The 17,361-nt window shown below is 39.1% G+C and overlaps 2 protein-coding genes across 7 annotated transcripts in view; one reads left to right on the plus strand and one right to left on the minus strand.

Moving 5' to 3' along the window:
- The window catches only part of TRPC5 (transient receptor potential cation channel subfamily C member 5), a 289,744-nt gene that overhangs the window by 94,017 nt on the left and 178,366 nt on the right, over window positions 1-17,361 (minus strand). For all 6 annotated transcript variants that reach the window (XM_072743340.1, XM_072743343.1, XM_072743338.1 and 3 more), the window contains one exon: window positions 11,196-11,717. In XM_072743340.1, coding sequence (XP_072599441.1) covers window positions 11,196-11,717 — 522 coding nt within the window. The remainder of the gene's footprint in view (window positions 1-11,195; window positions 11,718-17,361) is intronic.
- On the plus strand, window positions 5,413-5,820 carry TRPC5OS (TRPC5 opposite strand). Its single transcript, XM_026014915.2, has one exon. It carries the CDS (start codon window positions 5,488-5,490, stop codon window positions 5,818-5,820), a length of 333 nt encoding a protein of 110 aa, XP_025870700.1. The 5' UTR covers window positions 5,413-5,487.

Raw genomic sequence — 17,361 nt, forward strand, 5'->3', positions numbered from 1 at the left:
TCTACAAATGTGAGTATTTATTAGAATAATTATTTATGGGCATGTCATCTCATCTAATATATAGTTCTTGAGGCTGGGGATTATGCTTGGTTGCATTTTTGGAAGAAGTAAAATTTACATGCAATGAGATGCACAAATCTTACGAGTACTATTTAGTGAGTTTTGACAGATGCATATTCATATTCCTTTGTAACACAAAACTCTATCTAAAATATAATCATTACCATCACCCCAGAAAGTTCTATTGTGCCTCTTCCCAATCGGTTCTGCTCCCCTAGATGCAACCACTTCTCTGATTTTTTTCTATCATAGGTCATTTTGCATTTTCTAGAGTTGCATATGAATGGAATCCTATAGTATGTATTCTTTCATGTCTGGCTTCTTTCATTAAGTATAATGTTTTTGATATCCATTCATGCTGTGGTCCCTATCAGTAGTGACTTTCTTTTTCTTGCTGATTAGTATTACATTATATGAATTTATTTCATTTTGTTTATCCATTCTCCTTTCGATTGACAGCTGGGCTCTTTCTGCTTTTTTTGTTTTGCTATTATGCATAAAGCTGTTATAACCATTCTTCTAAAAGTCTTCTTGTGAATTTCATTTCTCTTGGTTAAATACCACAGGGTGAAATTGCGGGATCAGGTGGATGCTTGCTTCATTTTATAAGAAACTGCCAGACATTTTCAAAGAGGTTGTACCATTTTATACTCCCACCAGCAATGTGTGAGAATTCTGATTGCTTTACATCTTTGTCAACATCTGGTATTGTCAGTCTTTAATTTTAGCCAGCTTAGTTAGTATGTTGTGGTGCCCTATTGTGATGTTAATTTGTATTCCTTTGATGACTAATGATGTTGAATATGTTTTCATGTGCTTATTAGCTATTTATTTTTCTTCCTTTGTGAAATGTCTGTCCAAATCTTCTGCGCATTTTTAATTGGTTTATCTTTTTATCATTGAGTTCTAGGGGCCCTGTTTTTTTTAAGTGAGGTACAAGTGACATAAAACAGTATATTAGTTTCAGATATACAACAGAATGGTTTGATCTTTGTATATATTGCAAAATGATCACCACAATAAATGTCACTAACGTCCATCACCACATGTAGTTACAAAACATTTTTTCTTGTTATGATAATTTTTGAGATTTACTCTCCTAGTAACTTTCAAATATGCAATACAATATTATTCACTATAGTCACCATGCTGTACATTACATCCTGTGGCTTATTTAGTTTATAGTGGAAAGTGTGTACCTTTTGACTTCATTCACCCACTTCACTCACCACCCATCCCCTAGTCAGCAGTGTTCCCCAAACCACACGGTGCAGAAGGATCACCCCTGAGACTCCACCCTAAGCCCAGGCCTCGAGAGCTACCCTGTTCCAAGCCTACTTCTCTGCGCATATTGACAGATTCCTCTCCAGCTCCCAGTCCGTGGACACGGGACTGTTCACCTGACATCAGAGACACTGACACTTCGTATCCTTGAACGCCCCAGCTTCCGTGGACCCGCAGTGCCTGAGGGCACCTGTCCACCTGGCCATGCACAGGCAGGCAGTGGGTGGATGGCGGCCTCCCACCGATGGCCTGTCATTTTGCAAAAGTCACCTAAACTGAGCCATCAGGCTTTCATATGGGGATACCTACGTCGCAGGGGGGCATGGGGATTAGCGGGGTTCTTTATATATTCTGGTTACATGTTCTTTGTCAGATAAATGAGAAAGGGATGGTTAGGGGAGCTTTTTTAGGTTGGAGGGTAAGAAATCTGAGAAGATGACATTTAAACTGAGACCAGAATGGCAAGAAGCCATTTTTCCCCCTAGGGGAAGGGATCCTAGGCAGAGGGAACAGTTAATAAAAAGACCCTTAAGGAACCATATACACTGTTGGTGGAAATATAAATTGGTGCAGGCACTATGGAAAACAATGTGGAGTTTCCTCAAAAAATTAAAAATAGAACTACCATATGATATAGTGATTCCACTTCTGGGTATTTATCTGAAGAAAATAAAAACACTAATTTGAAAGGATAGACATACCCTATGTTCATTGCAGCATTATATAATAGCCAAGATATATGGAAGCAACATACATATCTATCAGTGGGTGAATGGAAAAGAAGATGTGGTTTATATACACAACAGAATACCCCTCCGTCATAAAAAAAAGAGACCTTGCCATTTGCAACAACACGGATGGATCTAGAGGGTATTATGCTAAGTGAAATAAGTTGGGCAGAGAAAGACAAATACTATATGATTTCATTTATATGTGAGATCTAAAAACAAAACAAATGAATACACAAAACAAAACTCATAGATACAGAGAACAGATTGGTGATTATCAGAGAAGAAGGGGATTGGGTGGTAGGCAAGAAGGCTGAAGGGGGTCAGCTGTATGGTGATGGATGGTAACTAGATTTATTGTGGTGATCACTTTGTGATACATGCAAATATCAAATTATTATGTTGACTACCTGAAACTAATTTAATGTTACATACCAATTTGAAGTCAATAAAAAATACATATAAATTAAACTGAAAAAGCTTAAGAGATATATTTAAAAATGGCCCTTAAGGTAAGTTGGAGCTGGGCACAAACTATCCAAAATACCCGTTTTAGGCAAACTAAGGTGTCAGGGGCTGCTTGCTTTAAAAATTACCGCAACTGGAATAAGCTGATGCTATAGTTTTACTCTTTCTTAGTACTATAGGACTTATCAGTTTCTCAACACCCTCCTTGTTTTCTCCATACCCTCCAGATCCTAGGTTCCAAGATGATTTGAAGCTAGGAACTGTGGATTAGTTAACACAATGGTCAATAGAGTTAAGGCTAAGTCAGGAAATGTATTCCCCTTAAAGGTGACCAAGTGATAGAGAGAACAGATCAAAGTTTGCATAAGTAAAAAGTGACCACACTTATCTTTGTAAAACAGCAATGTTCTACTCTTCTGCCTTTTACATTTAGATTGTCTAATGTAAAACTTTATCAATACAATATCAATTCAATAAGTGGAATATAATTTATTTTTGAAATTTTGCTCAGTTTAAGGAGAGATGGAAGAAAAGGTGTGGGAAGGAATAGTGGAAGATGGAGATACAGAGAGAGTCAAATAGAATGAAACACATAGATATGAATAACTGGAGGTCTGTTGATCAAGAGGAGGAATAACAGAGTTCAAGAGGGAGGTAGAGGAGCTGAGAAAAAAAAAAAAAAACCCAAAGGAGAAGCCAGAAGTTAAATCTGTTTTGTGTCAGTGTATTCCTCTTGTGCCTTTGGGCTATGGGTACCATAGTAGTCTATTATTGCTTCCTTTGAAAAATGTGATGGTACTCTTTAATAGTATTTAATATAAACCTTTCTTCTGTGTTTCCTTTCTGATGAGTTGATCCATGCTCTACATTAATGCCAAATTCCTCTAATGATTTCTTTCCCTTATTTCCTTCCACCAGACTGCTTTTTTTCTCTAATCAAAAGGCAAAGATTCTTTAAGTTAATAAAATAACCTCCAGTGCCCATTCTCCCATATTTCAGATGAGAAGTAACCTCCAATAATAATTATGCCTTCTGGTCATCCTGGTTGTCACCCTTCTTGAGGCAAACTTCACACCTACTGTCAGGGTTTTGGACTAAAAAAAATGTGTGGTTCTGAAAGAACTTATGCTAAGTAGAGATAGTATATAACTGAGTGGGTCAAAGTTGGCCCCATGGAGACCAGCAAGTTCCATGCAAAAACCACAGATCATGTGGCCAATGGTTTGCTATACCCTGATAAAGGTCTAAGGAGTACAGTTAGCTGGAGTTAGTGCCTATGATTTTCTGGGCCCTACTCTGGTCAGATCTGCTGGAAACAGGGCATTGATGGATTTGGCAGTCCCCTAAAGGAGTGAGATGGATGGCTGCTTCCTAATACTTTCCACTAGGAGAAGCTCAACTGAGTCTGGAGAAATAAAACCCGCCCCATTTGTAGGACTGGTGGCTAGAAATTCAATGTGCATATATGTACCCAAGGAAAAATTGGTCAAAGATATATAGCTAAACTGATTAGCCATGGACTGGAGATGTATACCATAATAAATGGAACATTACAGACTGGTCTCTTGCAGGAAAAACAATCTGGTGGAGGAAGATAAGAAAAAAAATCAATGAAAGAAATGTAGCAATTCAGGTAGGACATGTACCAACTTATCAGAACAGAAAGAATAATCTATTTAAAGTGGAGACAATTTGACCCCCAAAACTAATGTAGACTCTACAGTCTTGGGGACTCCAAGTCCAAACTCAACTCCCTTGTCAGTTCAATTTAAGGTCACAGAACAGGTACGTGCAGCCCCATGGCATATGGACATGAATGCCGTAGGTAAGCAGAGGAGAAAGAGTAGGAACAAAAAAGTACGAATCAAACCAACAACAAGTAAACAACATAAAACATGTCAAATTACTAAAAACCTGCATCTTCAACAAACTCATTTTTAAGAGGAGTGGTACATGTGAAACCAGACCAATGTGTGAAGTAGATTATACTGGGCCAATCTTTAGATTTTTAAACAAAGAATATTGTCTTATAGAAGTATAAACTTCCTCAGGAAGAGGATTTGCAGAGCACACCAGACATGCAGTTGAGAATAATATATCTGTAACTTTAAACAATATTGAAGGAACTAGCTGTTAGATATGCAATATTGGCAGTAATAGGAAATTACCCAGGAACTAATTTTATAACAGAAATTGTCCAAAATTTGGCAAAAGACAGACTGTGGGACTTTAGTTTCACAAATTACCCAAACTGCAGGGGCAATAGGAAGCCTTAATGAATAGAAGACTAAAAACACAAAGAATTTAGCAGCACCAGATATAAGTGGCAGTGAGGTAAAGGTGCTAATAAAGACAGAATTAATTGAAAGACTCTGAGTGAATGTAACTCCCTTAATAGAGATGTTCAAGAAAGATGGACAACCTATGCCCACTTTGTTCTTAAATCCTCTAAGAAGAGATAAAGAAATGAGAAGTGTGAAGGAAAGTGAGTATGAGTGGGAGATCCTCATAAGACCATCAAAAGGAGGGTGAATAACTAGGAATACTCTTTCATCCTTATCCTATAGCCAGAACCTGTAGGATGGATAAAGGCTCAATGATACTAATCTTTGTATTTCTCTTTTCTATTATTAGATCTGCTTTGCCGTTCTCTTTTGGCTGTAGCAGTCTGTCTGGTGGTCGTTGTAATAGCAGTTTACTACCAACACAAACAAGACTGCCATATATAAATTTTGTGGGAGGTTCACCAACTTTATCAAAAAGTGCTGTGGGACCACTGGCCTCATTCTGTACTTGATCATCATCATAATCATATCAACAGCCTCATTTCTTGGCCAAACCAACCATAGAACCCAGGAACTATCAGCCCCACAGGATCCATTATCACCAAGAGCCCATTTGCTACAACTTTCAGTAATATTTATCTACTGAGGAGATCATTGAGGCATGGAGCCTGTGTCAATCCCCGAACTGGTTGGTGGACTTGTTGATTGTGTAGCCCAGTTAATAAGAATAGCTGAAGAGCTTTTACAACTGATTTCACAAGAACAAATTCCATGTAGAGAGCAAAATGATAGAGCAGAACAGATGGAAGCAGATGCATCTTCTCCTGAAGAAGTTTCACTCCCAGACCTTTCTGATTTCTCAGACTTAGAGTCAATACTTACACCAAGAGAAGACGAAGACTTAATCTTTGACATAGATCAAGCGATGTTAGACATAGAAGACTTATATGAAGATGTACTCTCTGGCATAAATGAGGACTTAAGAAGTGGTTAAAATTTAATTTGCCCCCAGCAGCATGTGAGAACTGATCATTTTTCTGTTTTAAATAGATTCATACTTTTCTGAATGTTAGCAATGTGAGTTTTCTCCTACTTCTGTATATTTTCATTACTAATACCTTATAGAACAAGCAATACTAGATTTACTTCCAGTAGAAGCTAATCTCTTTTCTTCTTTATGTTTCTTTTAAAAGCTCCAACGTTAGCCATATAGTTCTTTCTCTACCTGTCCTTGTTCTCCTGTTAGGGTTACTAATAACAGGAGCAAACAATACCAAAAAAATAAACTCCTCATCTAATAGCGGAGTGAAGACCTCATGGACTCTATCACATAATAGAACCCAATGGTATTGTTCTGCACATGGAAACCAAAAGGGGAATATTCCCCAGGATTGTATTATAATGAATACATCACATTGACAAGACAGTTTTGGAACACTTTTACTTGAAAAGTTGTAACTCCTTACTAGGCCTTTAGGAGAGGATGTGTCAACCAAAGGATGCTATAGGAGACCAGGGGAAGCAATTTTGAAAAAGCACCATCTGTCGGATAATAAAACAGTAGAAAGCTTTTCAGATAACTTTTGCAGAAAGATACCTTTGAAAAGGCCAAGGCCAAGAGGTTCCGATGCAGGATTTTTCCCTCAAATGATGACCCACACTGCAACTAGTCTTCAATATTGTTCCTCAAATGGAAAGGACTAATTAAATCATATAATGATATGAGTATGCCAGTACTAGAACATCTAAACAAAGCCCCATGAGGAGTGTTCACCAGTGGAGAGTCAAACACTCATGGCATAGGCTCAGACGTGATGGTCCACAAATAGAAGTGGATAAAATATATCTTCTTGGGTATAGCTAGATTTACAAAGAATAGCTGATAGGCTTATTATAGTGAACCTGCTGCCACTTTGACATAGAAATCTTAACTATTGACAAATGGAAGCAATGATGAATCTGAATAAAATAGGAACTGATATTTAGCCCCAATAATTCTACAAATAGCAGAAGGGTAAAATGCAATAGTTGGAGGACCTCCCTCCCCATATCAAAACAGAAAGAGACCCAATAAATGTGTGGGAAATTCACTGCCTGTAGTCATTCCATGCTGTACAGCAGTCTCATTTCCATTTGGAGAAATAGCTACCCTTCAGAGAAGCCCATGATCACTATGGTCCTCCTTCCTAGAGAATTACCTTTGTGTCCTACAACATGGGCAACAACTGGTAAAGGCATTAAAGTGTATTTAGGACAAATTGGTGTATTCAAATTGTGAAGAAATGATATGAAGTTAATTCACGCTGGTGGAAAACAGACTATACCCAATTCATTGAGTCCTAAAGCATATTATTGGCAAAAAGATTAAAAACACATTGAATACAGAGAGCTCCAGAGCTAGCCAACATGACAGATGCTGTATCTAATCCTAAGCAGGGTCTACACACACGGATAATTAGCTGCTTTTAAAGGTAAATGTGGGGGAAAATTAGAGATCCAATGTGGATGAGCAATAGCAGAAGAAGCATAAGTCAGTCTTGCCACTGAATTTCAGGATAATTATGTAACAAATTGCAGAAAGAGACTGCTGTATCAAAAAAAAAAAAAAAAAAGCTACCACAGACCCTTTCGAAAATGAGAGGAACTTAGGGAGCTACTCAAACATGTTACTATGAGAAAGTTCCATAATAGACTGCTACGTGGAAAGACAGAGGAGATGAGGATCCAGGACACTTAGGTGCACAAAGACACAAAGAGGAAAAATAAAAGTTTGATCATCAAGCAACTACTGTGGGTAATTACAAGCCAGACAAGACATCAGATTGAGGGACTTGGCTACTGCACTAAGTGGACAAATCAAGCCTTACTTTCCTAGAGTAAGGGACTCTAGCTATCGCAGTATGTCCAAAATGGCAAATAAGAGATGCAGCACAAAGGGACTATGTGAAATTAAAATATAGTGCTGGGAAAGCAAAAAGAAATGGTTTATCCCACCATTCCATTAGGAGCAGTTTTACAAGGAGGATTTGTGATAACAATTAAACAAGGAAATCTATACATGTAGCAACCAAGAAGAATCACAGAGGAATTGGTTAAAGTTAAAAGATAGAATCTACGTTTTAATTAAAGGTTTGGGAAAAAAAAGGTTTGAAAACAGCCAGGGAAGATACAAACTCTCCACTAGGAATTTGGACTTTAGGAAATTGGCTATAATTTTGTGTCAAAATAAAATCCAAAGCAGGAGTACTTCGGCAAAATCAGGAAACATCCAAGGAGAGACCATCAGTCTGTTACAAATTCTATTTAGTGAGCAATTTCACTGTAAATGGACAGATCTGGTGCTCCTCATATATGATAGATACTGAAGGGTGGCTATTCCCCTAGGTAGAACTCTGGAATATAGACTTTATAGCAATTCTGCAATGGATTAGTGTGAGCTTACTAAAACTGTTAATATTAATGAGAAACCACAAGCAAGCAAACTAACTCAAGCAGGCCATCAAAATACATCAAGAGAAATCTGTGTGACTACTCCAGACCTTGAAACAAGATAAAGCTTGAAGCAGCCTATAAAACAACTATGTGTCAAAACTGGAAGATGTTTGAAGCTGGGTAGCCTCCTGGTTCCATGGGTCACATGGAAAGATTGTACTATAATGATGCCTCAGGATTAGATAAAATATATTGCAATGTTTGCTTTGTGTGATTATATGTGTTTAAGAACTGTTCAAGTGTAACCCCGCTCCAAACAATGGGTTGTTGTATTAAGTGTGTATAGTGTTGATAGTGATAAGTAAGTGTAGGCATAATAAAATACTTAGGAACAAGAGCGAGTAAGGAATAGTATTTTCAGGAGAGAAGAAAAGCAGTAAGTTGTATAGAATAGTCATGCGGCTATTTAGAGTGGAAAGCCATGGTATAGAGTTCCTAAGCAGGTTTATGAACAAAGCCTTGTTTTTGTAATATGCAAATTAACTAACCCTAAGTCATTGGGTTATTGGGATAACCCATTGGGATATTGATAGAAATAGCTGGTTGGCGATTAATACAGGTCATGCACTTAAAAGCCCAATTAGAGGGAGATATGTTAATTAAATTAGCAGTACACTGATTGAATACCTCTGATTGGAATCCAGGAGAATGGAGAAAGTGGCTAGTACATTATTTAAACTAGCTCTTTTCTGGACCTTCTTGAGACTAACACCAAAGCCAATTCTTGTATGGTACAGAGGGATAAAGGGGGAGACAGGCTCATCATTCTGAGACAAACTTGAAGATGTGAAAACCTAGGGAGATAGGTTGGAGCTGGCAATGAACTAGGAAGCACAAGTCTTTATCCTTCTGTGTTTGACTAATGTGCATGAGAGGTTGCAACTACATAATTGCATCTTTATGTGATGATCAATGTCAGTCATTAAATTATAATTGAATATCATCTTTATTTGCTGTTGATCCATGCCATTTTATTGCTATGTGTTTTAACAGATTTTAACTAATAAACTTTCATTCACAAATCAAAGAACGTGTGTTCATCTTAAATTACCTGGTGGTGAATTTGGAGGTACAAAACCAGCATAAAAGAACCCCACACAGCAGAAGATAGAGTACACTCAGAGACAGTATTGTACCAGGAGTCTGAAAGTTCTACTTCTGGCTTTATCTGATAATCCTGAACAAATCTCTGAAATATAGTTCTTTCTTGTTTGTAAAATGAATTATAATAAATTTTCTGCCTAACTTCAATGGTAATAAGGAATAAATACAGTGGTAAAATTTTCAAAGACTTTCGGATGATATATCTGACAAATGGGACAATATATGAAATCAGGACTTTTTAGGAATATCTGACAAATGTCCATATGACAATGCCCAAGGGTCTATGTCACATGGAAAGATTATACAATAGTTTTACACCTGTTTTCTAAGAGATTAAAGCTTTCCTATTTTACTCCATGTCAAAGTCATACTTTGGAATCAGATTTTGTTTCATTCTTCTGAGCTTTTTTATTTTTGAATCACCAAGTTAAATTCTTTTTGGGAGTCCACTGGAGTGCTAGTAGGAATAGTAATGAGTTAAAGCCAACAATGAAAAAGCCTTCCAGGAAATAGTAAATTATATTCCATTTAAAGTTAAGATTTTATTCCTGAGGGGATTATGTAACTCTGAACATTATTAACCCACTATTACCCAACTAGATTTTTACAATAATTTTTTACATAAAAGTTGATTACTGAATTCTTGTATTGATAGCATTATCTCAATAGACTAAAGGTACTGAGCCATATTATAGGGTATATACTTATTTTTTCAAGGACCCTATTCCTCCAATCCATATTTAAAACTTGTTTTTCTTCTGCCCATATAACCCTTAGTTCAAAGGCCAGTCAGCTAACCAACCAACCAACCACCACCAACAACAACAACAAAAAAAGTAAAAAAAGAAAAAATAACCCCTAATTCCTTTAGTTATTTGGGAGAGTTTTGTATTGACAGATACAACTACCCATACAGTCTCAAATGTCACATCTCTTTAGTTTTTTTGGGAAGTTATTTGTATTGACAGACACAACTACCCATCAGTCTCAAATGTCACATCTCTTCAGGGTAATAGTCTCTGGAGGTCATCTCCATTAGACTTCTGAAAGGTGGAACTGCATTTTAGCAAGGTAAGGAAAACCGCTGAATTCTCTACCCCTTGTCACAATTTCATCTTAAAGATCTTAGTAAAATGCTGAAAGCATCTCAAGAGAGATTTTTGAGCTTAACATAAGTATTCATGTAAAGTGGACCAGGGAGCTGCAGTTATGAAACACAACCTTAGTGTTTCAGATTCCTTTAATCAAAGATGCTATTCACAATAATCATTCATTTCCAAAAGCATCCAGACCATGAGCCCTCCTTGATTACTAACTACCATGGCCCTAGTATATAGGGTAGGGTCTTTTGTTATGAGTTCTCATAGAAGTTCTCCTTTAGATCACTTACATTGCTTGTAATTACATATTTACTAATGTGATCATTTACTTAATGTCCACAACTAGCTTGTAAGCTTCATGAAGGCAGGGTCAGTGCCTGTTTTCTGTATCCTAAACACCTAGAAAAGTGCTGAATAAGCATTTTTAAAAAGACTGAGTACTTCCCCATCAACAAATTAGTTGGTCAGTGTTTTTCCTAGTTCTCTGTCCATAAGGAAAATATGCAGAGGCTGTATGTATCTTAGATAAATAAGCCTACTGTTTTTTGAGGCCTGTTGAACCATTCATTTGTAAGAGGGCTAAATGGTAGAGAGAAAATGCTGACTCTTACTCTGCTGCACTGGACCCTGGAGGGCTTACGATTTCCTGAAAGCAGAAAAAAGCTCAGCTTACCTCTTTCTGGTGGTATTTGATTGCCACCTTCAGCTTGGCCAGGTCATGGTACTTCTGAGGGTCCAGCTCTTCACTGTGGTCATCTCGATGGTTGAGGATGATTTCCAGTTCCCGGGAGCTCCGAGCTTGGTCCAGCAGGTCTTTGGCAAAGAGCTTGCACTGCTGGGAGAGCTCCTCATACTCAGCCTTGAACTCATTCTCCACCTTGCTGAGCTCCTTGAGCTCCCAGCCCAGACGGAAGGCAGTTAGGATGGGGTCCTCACTTGATAAGGCGATGAGCGAGGGGCTTGCTAGAGCCTTATAGATATTCAGCCGGGAGCGGGAATGGCGCAGGCTGTCTACCTCTGAACTGGACACACACTCCACGCAGTTGCAGCGAATCTGGTGGGGCCGTGGAATAGTGACTCGTTTTTGGACAAGCAATTTGATGATCTCATAATTGTTGGTGTGGGCAGCCAGCATGATGGGAGTGATGTCTGGTGTGAACTCAGAGAACTGGGTATCCATCATCAGGGTGGGGACCTACATACAATAAAATAAAAGTATAAAGGGCAGGATTAAGGCTAAGAGAGATGAGGGAGCATAGGGCCCATCCAATGTTAGTGATTCAGGAATTGGAATCACTGTTCCTTTGTCAGTTCCCCTCTTTGTCATAGCTATTTGTGGAATACTTACTGTATGCCAAGCACACAGCACTTCACGTGTATTACTCATTTAATTCCCATGACCTCCTGAGGTATATATTCTCCTCAAATGAAGAAGCTGAGGCACACAGAAGTTAAAGAACATATCCAAGGTTACATAGCTCTTAGTAACTGAGCCAAGATTCAAACCCAAGCAATAGGACTCTAGAGCTTGGTTCTGAAAATTATGCAACCACAATATGCCCAATTCTGTCTAAGACATGATGGGGGAATACAGAGAAGTAAGGGGTATTTTTTCTAACCTTCTGGAGCTTGGTTGGGTGGATCAGACTTAAATAAAATTGTAAGTAGGAGTACATAGTAGCATGTGCTCAGTTCCAGATGAGCAATAGAGACTTAGGAATATTTGTTTGAAAGGCTAAAGACAACCAGTAATCTTAAAGACCATGCCACTAAATCAAGCCCCAGAGGCCTAAGAAAAGACAATCTCAAGTGGTTCTGTTGACTTTGTGTGTACATTGGACTTCAGGGGATCAAAGACCAAGGCCAGATAGTGTTCCTCCAACTTGCTGTAGGTCTAGAAAGGTAGAATCTATTATTGCCAGAAAGAAGTGCTCTGTAAATGGAGACCTCTTGGCTTGGGTGAGGGGTTACCAATAGAAAAAGGAACTTTGATAACATCATTCTGTCTATGATGTAATGCTTGGTGTAAATAGCAGCTATTGGAGAAAGGTCTGGGGTTCTTTGGTCATTCAGGAGCATTTTTAGGTGAGTTTGCCGGACCTGACCAATGAATTAAAAAAATCTTTTGACTTTAAAATGTGTGTTTTGGGATCCAGGCTGTTCTCAGTGTAATAGGGAAATGGAGGCCGATCTATACCCACAGAAGAGTCTCAGCATGGTAGGATCTAGAGCTAAGGAATGAGGAGGATTTAAGTAGTCAGGGGAGGCTTCACGGAGGGATGGAGATGAGTATTGAAAGCATGGATAGGATTCTAGGAAATTGTGAAATATTGATCTTACTACACTTCGAAGAAAATATTTCCAAATACTCATTTGAGTTGGGGAGAACAATACATGGATAACTGAGATTCTCATGGAATAGACAAATATTGTTTTACTCAATAGTTTCTTTATACTCTTAAAAAAGTTTTTTAGAACATTGCAGTTATTGCTGAACAGACAGAAGGATGTGTTACAGTCTCCATCATCTTTGCCCCTTCCCACCTTGATTAAGGATTCACAAACAGGAAAGTGACCAGAAAACAGGAAGTGGGAGGGGGTGGAGGAGAACCGCGGGGAGGAGTTTGCAAGAAATCTGTTTACTTCATGGAGTGGTTGCATCAGCCTCGGGATAGTTAAAAACTGGTCGTCAATTACTTGGATGGAGCAGCAAGAAGACATTGTCAAACATTTAGAGGAAGCAGCTATAAACAAGACAGCAGGAAGTGAGCAACTGGCTCATAAAGTAAATTGGACACAGGAAAGAATAATATCAGAAATTAACATAAGCCTACAGGCTAATTACAAAGTAGGTCTAAGTGGGCCCAGTAATAAATGTAAACACACAACCAACATAAAGCCTTGAGTTGGGGGGATGGTAAGTAAGCAATATGTCACAGTCTGCCCAGGAAGAAAGGAGCTCAGATCTGGAAATCTGCCCCTTCCCAGTGGGCAGAAGCATTTCTCGATCTCTGCTATGATCCAGAAGCAGGAGGTGGCAGGTGCAGGGAGGATAGCCTGTAGCACAGGATTCCCTGGGTTAGATTGGAGGAATGTGTCTTCTCTACCATGGTGCTCTTCCTGTTTTCTCTCTTCCCCCACTTCCTTGCTCTTTCTACGTCTCTTACTCTTTTTCTTTCTTCTTTCTTCTTTCTTTCCCTCTATACCAATGCTGACAAGCCTGTTCAAGACAGACAATGGTACATGTGACTAATGCTTAGCCCCACTTATGTAGTGGAGCTGAAAGTTGCTGTCTTTGCTTAGAATATGAAATGCTTTCTGGAGCCATCTGATTCCATCGTCTTAGACTTGGGGCTCAACAAGGAGGATCTGATTCTGTATTTGACTTTCTGAGTACATAACACAAAAGAGGAAATCTTTCTAAAAGAAAACTGGGGGAAGCCCCAGTGGCTCACTGATTTAGAGCCACCTTTGGCCCAGGGTGTGATCCTGGAAGCCCCAGGATCAAGTCCCGTGTCTGGCTCCCTGCATAGAGCCTGCTTCTCCCTCTGCCTGTGTATCTGCCTCTCTCTCCCCCTGTGTCTCTCATGAATAAATAAATAAAATCATTTTAAAAAAAGATAAAAGAAAACTGGTTTATAATGACCAGCCATGTCTTCCCACTCTCCAGTCAACCTTATTATTTATAGGTTGCCACACCCATCTCATTCACTGCTCTCTGAGTATACGGCCCTGTGGGATCCCCTGTGTGTGTGTGTGTATCTCTCCATTTCTCTGCCAGTGAAGGGCCATTGTGAGCCCTGGTTTCTTCCATAGCACCTCCTCTTAGCTTGATCCTACCCCTTACTGACCACCCAGATGTTGTGGGCACTAGGTCACATCTAGGATCTCACTTTTCTGATGCTGCCTCCTTATATTTTCTTTAATTATTTCACATATGCATTTCTTGCTTCATCAATAAGGTTGTGAGTCGAAGACAGCTGTCTTAGATTGCTTTTGTTTTCTCTATAGCATCTGGCACAGTGTTAGACACACGATAGGCACTGGGCAAAAAAAAAAAAAAAGAAGAAGGAAAGAAAAAGATTTTCTATTTTCAAATTAAGAAATTGACTCATTTATAAACCAGGCTGGCTCCAATAATCTGAGTCAATGTGAAATAATTTCCTTGGGTCTTTCCTTTTCATGTCCATCTGAGAAGGTAGACATTCCAAGACTAAGGAGGGTTCACAAATGGGTTTTATAGGGAATATCCTGAGGTCTCCCCAGCTAGGACAGTCCCTGCCTGCCGTTTTCACAATTCTGGTGTTTTATAGTGGAGACTCTGACCCAAAGACCACAGATTTATACTCCTCTTCCCCTCTCTGCTTCTTCTTTTCTTATCCTGCTGCCTTTCCCTTTCTAGGGAAGGGACCATGGTCTATCATCAGGACAGTCATGGTAAAGAAAGACAGATTCTATAATGAGAGTGAGAGATTTCTCATAATACACAAGATTTTGTGATATGGTAACAGAAATGAAGGCTATATGTGGGTGTATATGCATAATTTGGATGAATGAATGATAGAAACCAGTGAACTGTAGAGCACATACCCTCTCAAAGGGGGTATCTGCTGCTATACTCCTTGTCGTTATAAAATTGTTATAAGCATGCATAAGGGCCTAATGTCGTAAGTGCTCAAAAGAAGCCAGAAATATGGACTTTATCATAGAATTTATTTTGTTGTTGAATAACGTCCTTTTTAAAACTTGAAGTATAATGGGCATACAATATCCTATTAGTTTCTGGTGTACATCATAGGGATTTGATACTTTGAAACATTATAAAAATGATCCCCATGGTAAGTATAGTTACCATCTGTTACCATTGAAAGTTATTACCATATTATTGACTATATTCCTTATACTGTACATTATATTCTCATGCTTTGTTTTCTTTTTTTTATATTTTTTAACAATTTCTTTTTTTTTAAATTTTTTTAAAATTTTTTATGATAGTCACACAGAGAGAGAGAGAGAGAGAGGCAGAGACACAGGCAGAGGGAGAAGCAGGCTCCATGCACCGGGAGCCCGACGTGGGATTCGATCCCGGGTCTCCAGGATTGCGCCCTAGGCCAAAGGCAGGCGCTAAACCGCTGCGCCACCCAGGGATCCCTCATGCTTTGTTTTCTAACTGGAAGTTTGTACCTCTTAATCCCCTGCAGGGTAGAATTTCTTAAAGTTTTAAATGTTGGCTTAAAAAGATAAAGACAGTGTGCAGTCCCAACAAAATACGTATATGAGACAATTTAGGCTTGAGCGAACCAGTTTGTGACCTTTGAGCTAGCATATAACTTATGAGATAAAGGCCAGGTAGGACAGGAAGCTGGACATTTAAGCAGGGGCCAGATGATGTGATGAAAAGCCTCATATGTTATGTTAAGGAATTTAATGTTACCTGTTGGCCGCGGGGAGCCATGGGGAGAGTTGTTTTTTCTTTTTTATAGAGAGGGAAAGGGGGAGGGGGCAGATGGAGAGAGAGAGAGAGCGAGAGAGAGAGAGAGAGAGAGAATCATAAGCATGCTCCACACCCAGCGAGGAGCCTGATGTGGTGCTTCATGTCACAACCCCAAGATTATGACCTGAGCCAAAACCAAGAGTCTGATGCTTAATTGACTGAGACACCCAGGGGCTCCTACTTAAGAGTTTTTATTTAAAAATATTTTATTTATTTATTCATGAGAGACACCCAGAGGGAGGCAGAGACAGAGGGAGAAGCAGGCTCCTCACAGGGAGCCTGATGTGGGACTCTATCCCCGGACTCCGGATCACACCCTGAGCCAAAGGTAGATGCTCAACCCTGAAGAGTTCTAATCAAGGAGAGTGGCATAGTTGAACAAGTGTTTTACAAAGATCAGTTTGGCCCAAGACTGGGGAATGGACAGTGTTAAATGTGCTGGTAAATGATTAATAAGAAGCTCTATAAAAATCGTGATCTGTAGTGTTTGTCAATTTCTATGGTGTAAGTATTCCCAATTTCAAGCTACCAATGATGTTGTAGAGCACAGAGTTGGGAAGTGATGTTTACAACCGGCTCTCCCAGTGTAAGCCCTAGTTAAAAATCTCATTAGTCCAAGTGAAGAGATGGGGAGGATCTTAAACTAGACAATAATTCTAAAGATAAACAGGAGAGAGCAGATTTAAGACATTCACTGGACATGTCAGTTAGTACTGGAGGGAGAAGAAATCAAGGATGTTGCATGCTTGGTTGAATAGGGGTGTTATCAATTGAGATAGTTGATACAGGAGGAGGGGCAGTTTTTGAGTTAAAACAAGTTCAATTTTGGACATGTTGAATTTGAAGTACCTACTGGAACAGTAGCAGGAAATTGTATGACTCTAGTATGAATCTTGAAAGAAAGGTCAAGGCTGAAAATACAGGTGTGAGAGTCTTCAGCTTATAATTGCAATTGAAATCGAGGAAGTAAACAGAATCAGCCTCAGCTCACCCCAGCTCCCTCACAGCTCTGCCTGTGGATCTCCCCCAAAGATTGAGCCCAGCCCATTTCCAGAGCAAGTGAAGCTTGAGGTAGGATGTGGTCAGGTAGCCAGTCTCAGCCTCCCCCATTCCAAATTCCAATCACTGGAGCCCTGCATTAGGGCATTCTTTGTTCTGTTGGTTGCAGAATCCCAACTTCTCCCACACTGGGGCCCTCATTTGTCAAACAAGATTTCTCCCTGGATCTTAATCAGGGTTCTGTTCATGTCTTTTGCCCATTTCATGATTGGATTGTTTGTTTCTTTGGTGTTGAGTTTAATAAGTTCTTTATAGATCTTGGAAACTAGCCCTTTATCTGATATGT

This window comes from Vulpes vulpes, chromosome X (genome assembly GCF_048418805.1).
Source record: "Vulpes vulpes isolate BD-2025 chromosome X, VulVul3, whole genome shotgun sequence".
NCBI classification, from domain to species: domain Eukaryota; kingdom Metazoa; phylum Chordata; class Mammalia; order Carnivora; family Canidae; genus Vulpes; species Vulpes vulpes.

Bases quoted from the DNA above. Each gene is read 5' to 3' on its own strand.
- TRPC5OS (XM_026014915.2), top strand. From the start codon at position 5,488: ATGGAGCCTGTGTCAATCCCCGAACTGGTTGGTGGACTTGTTGATTGT.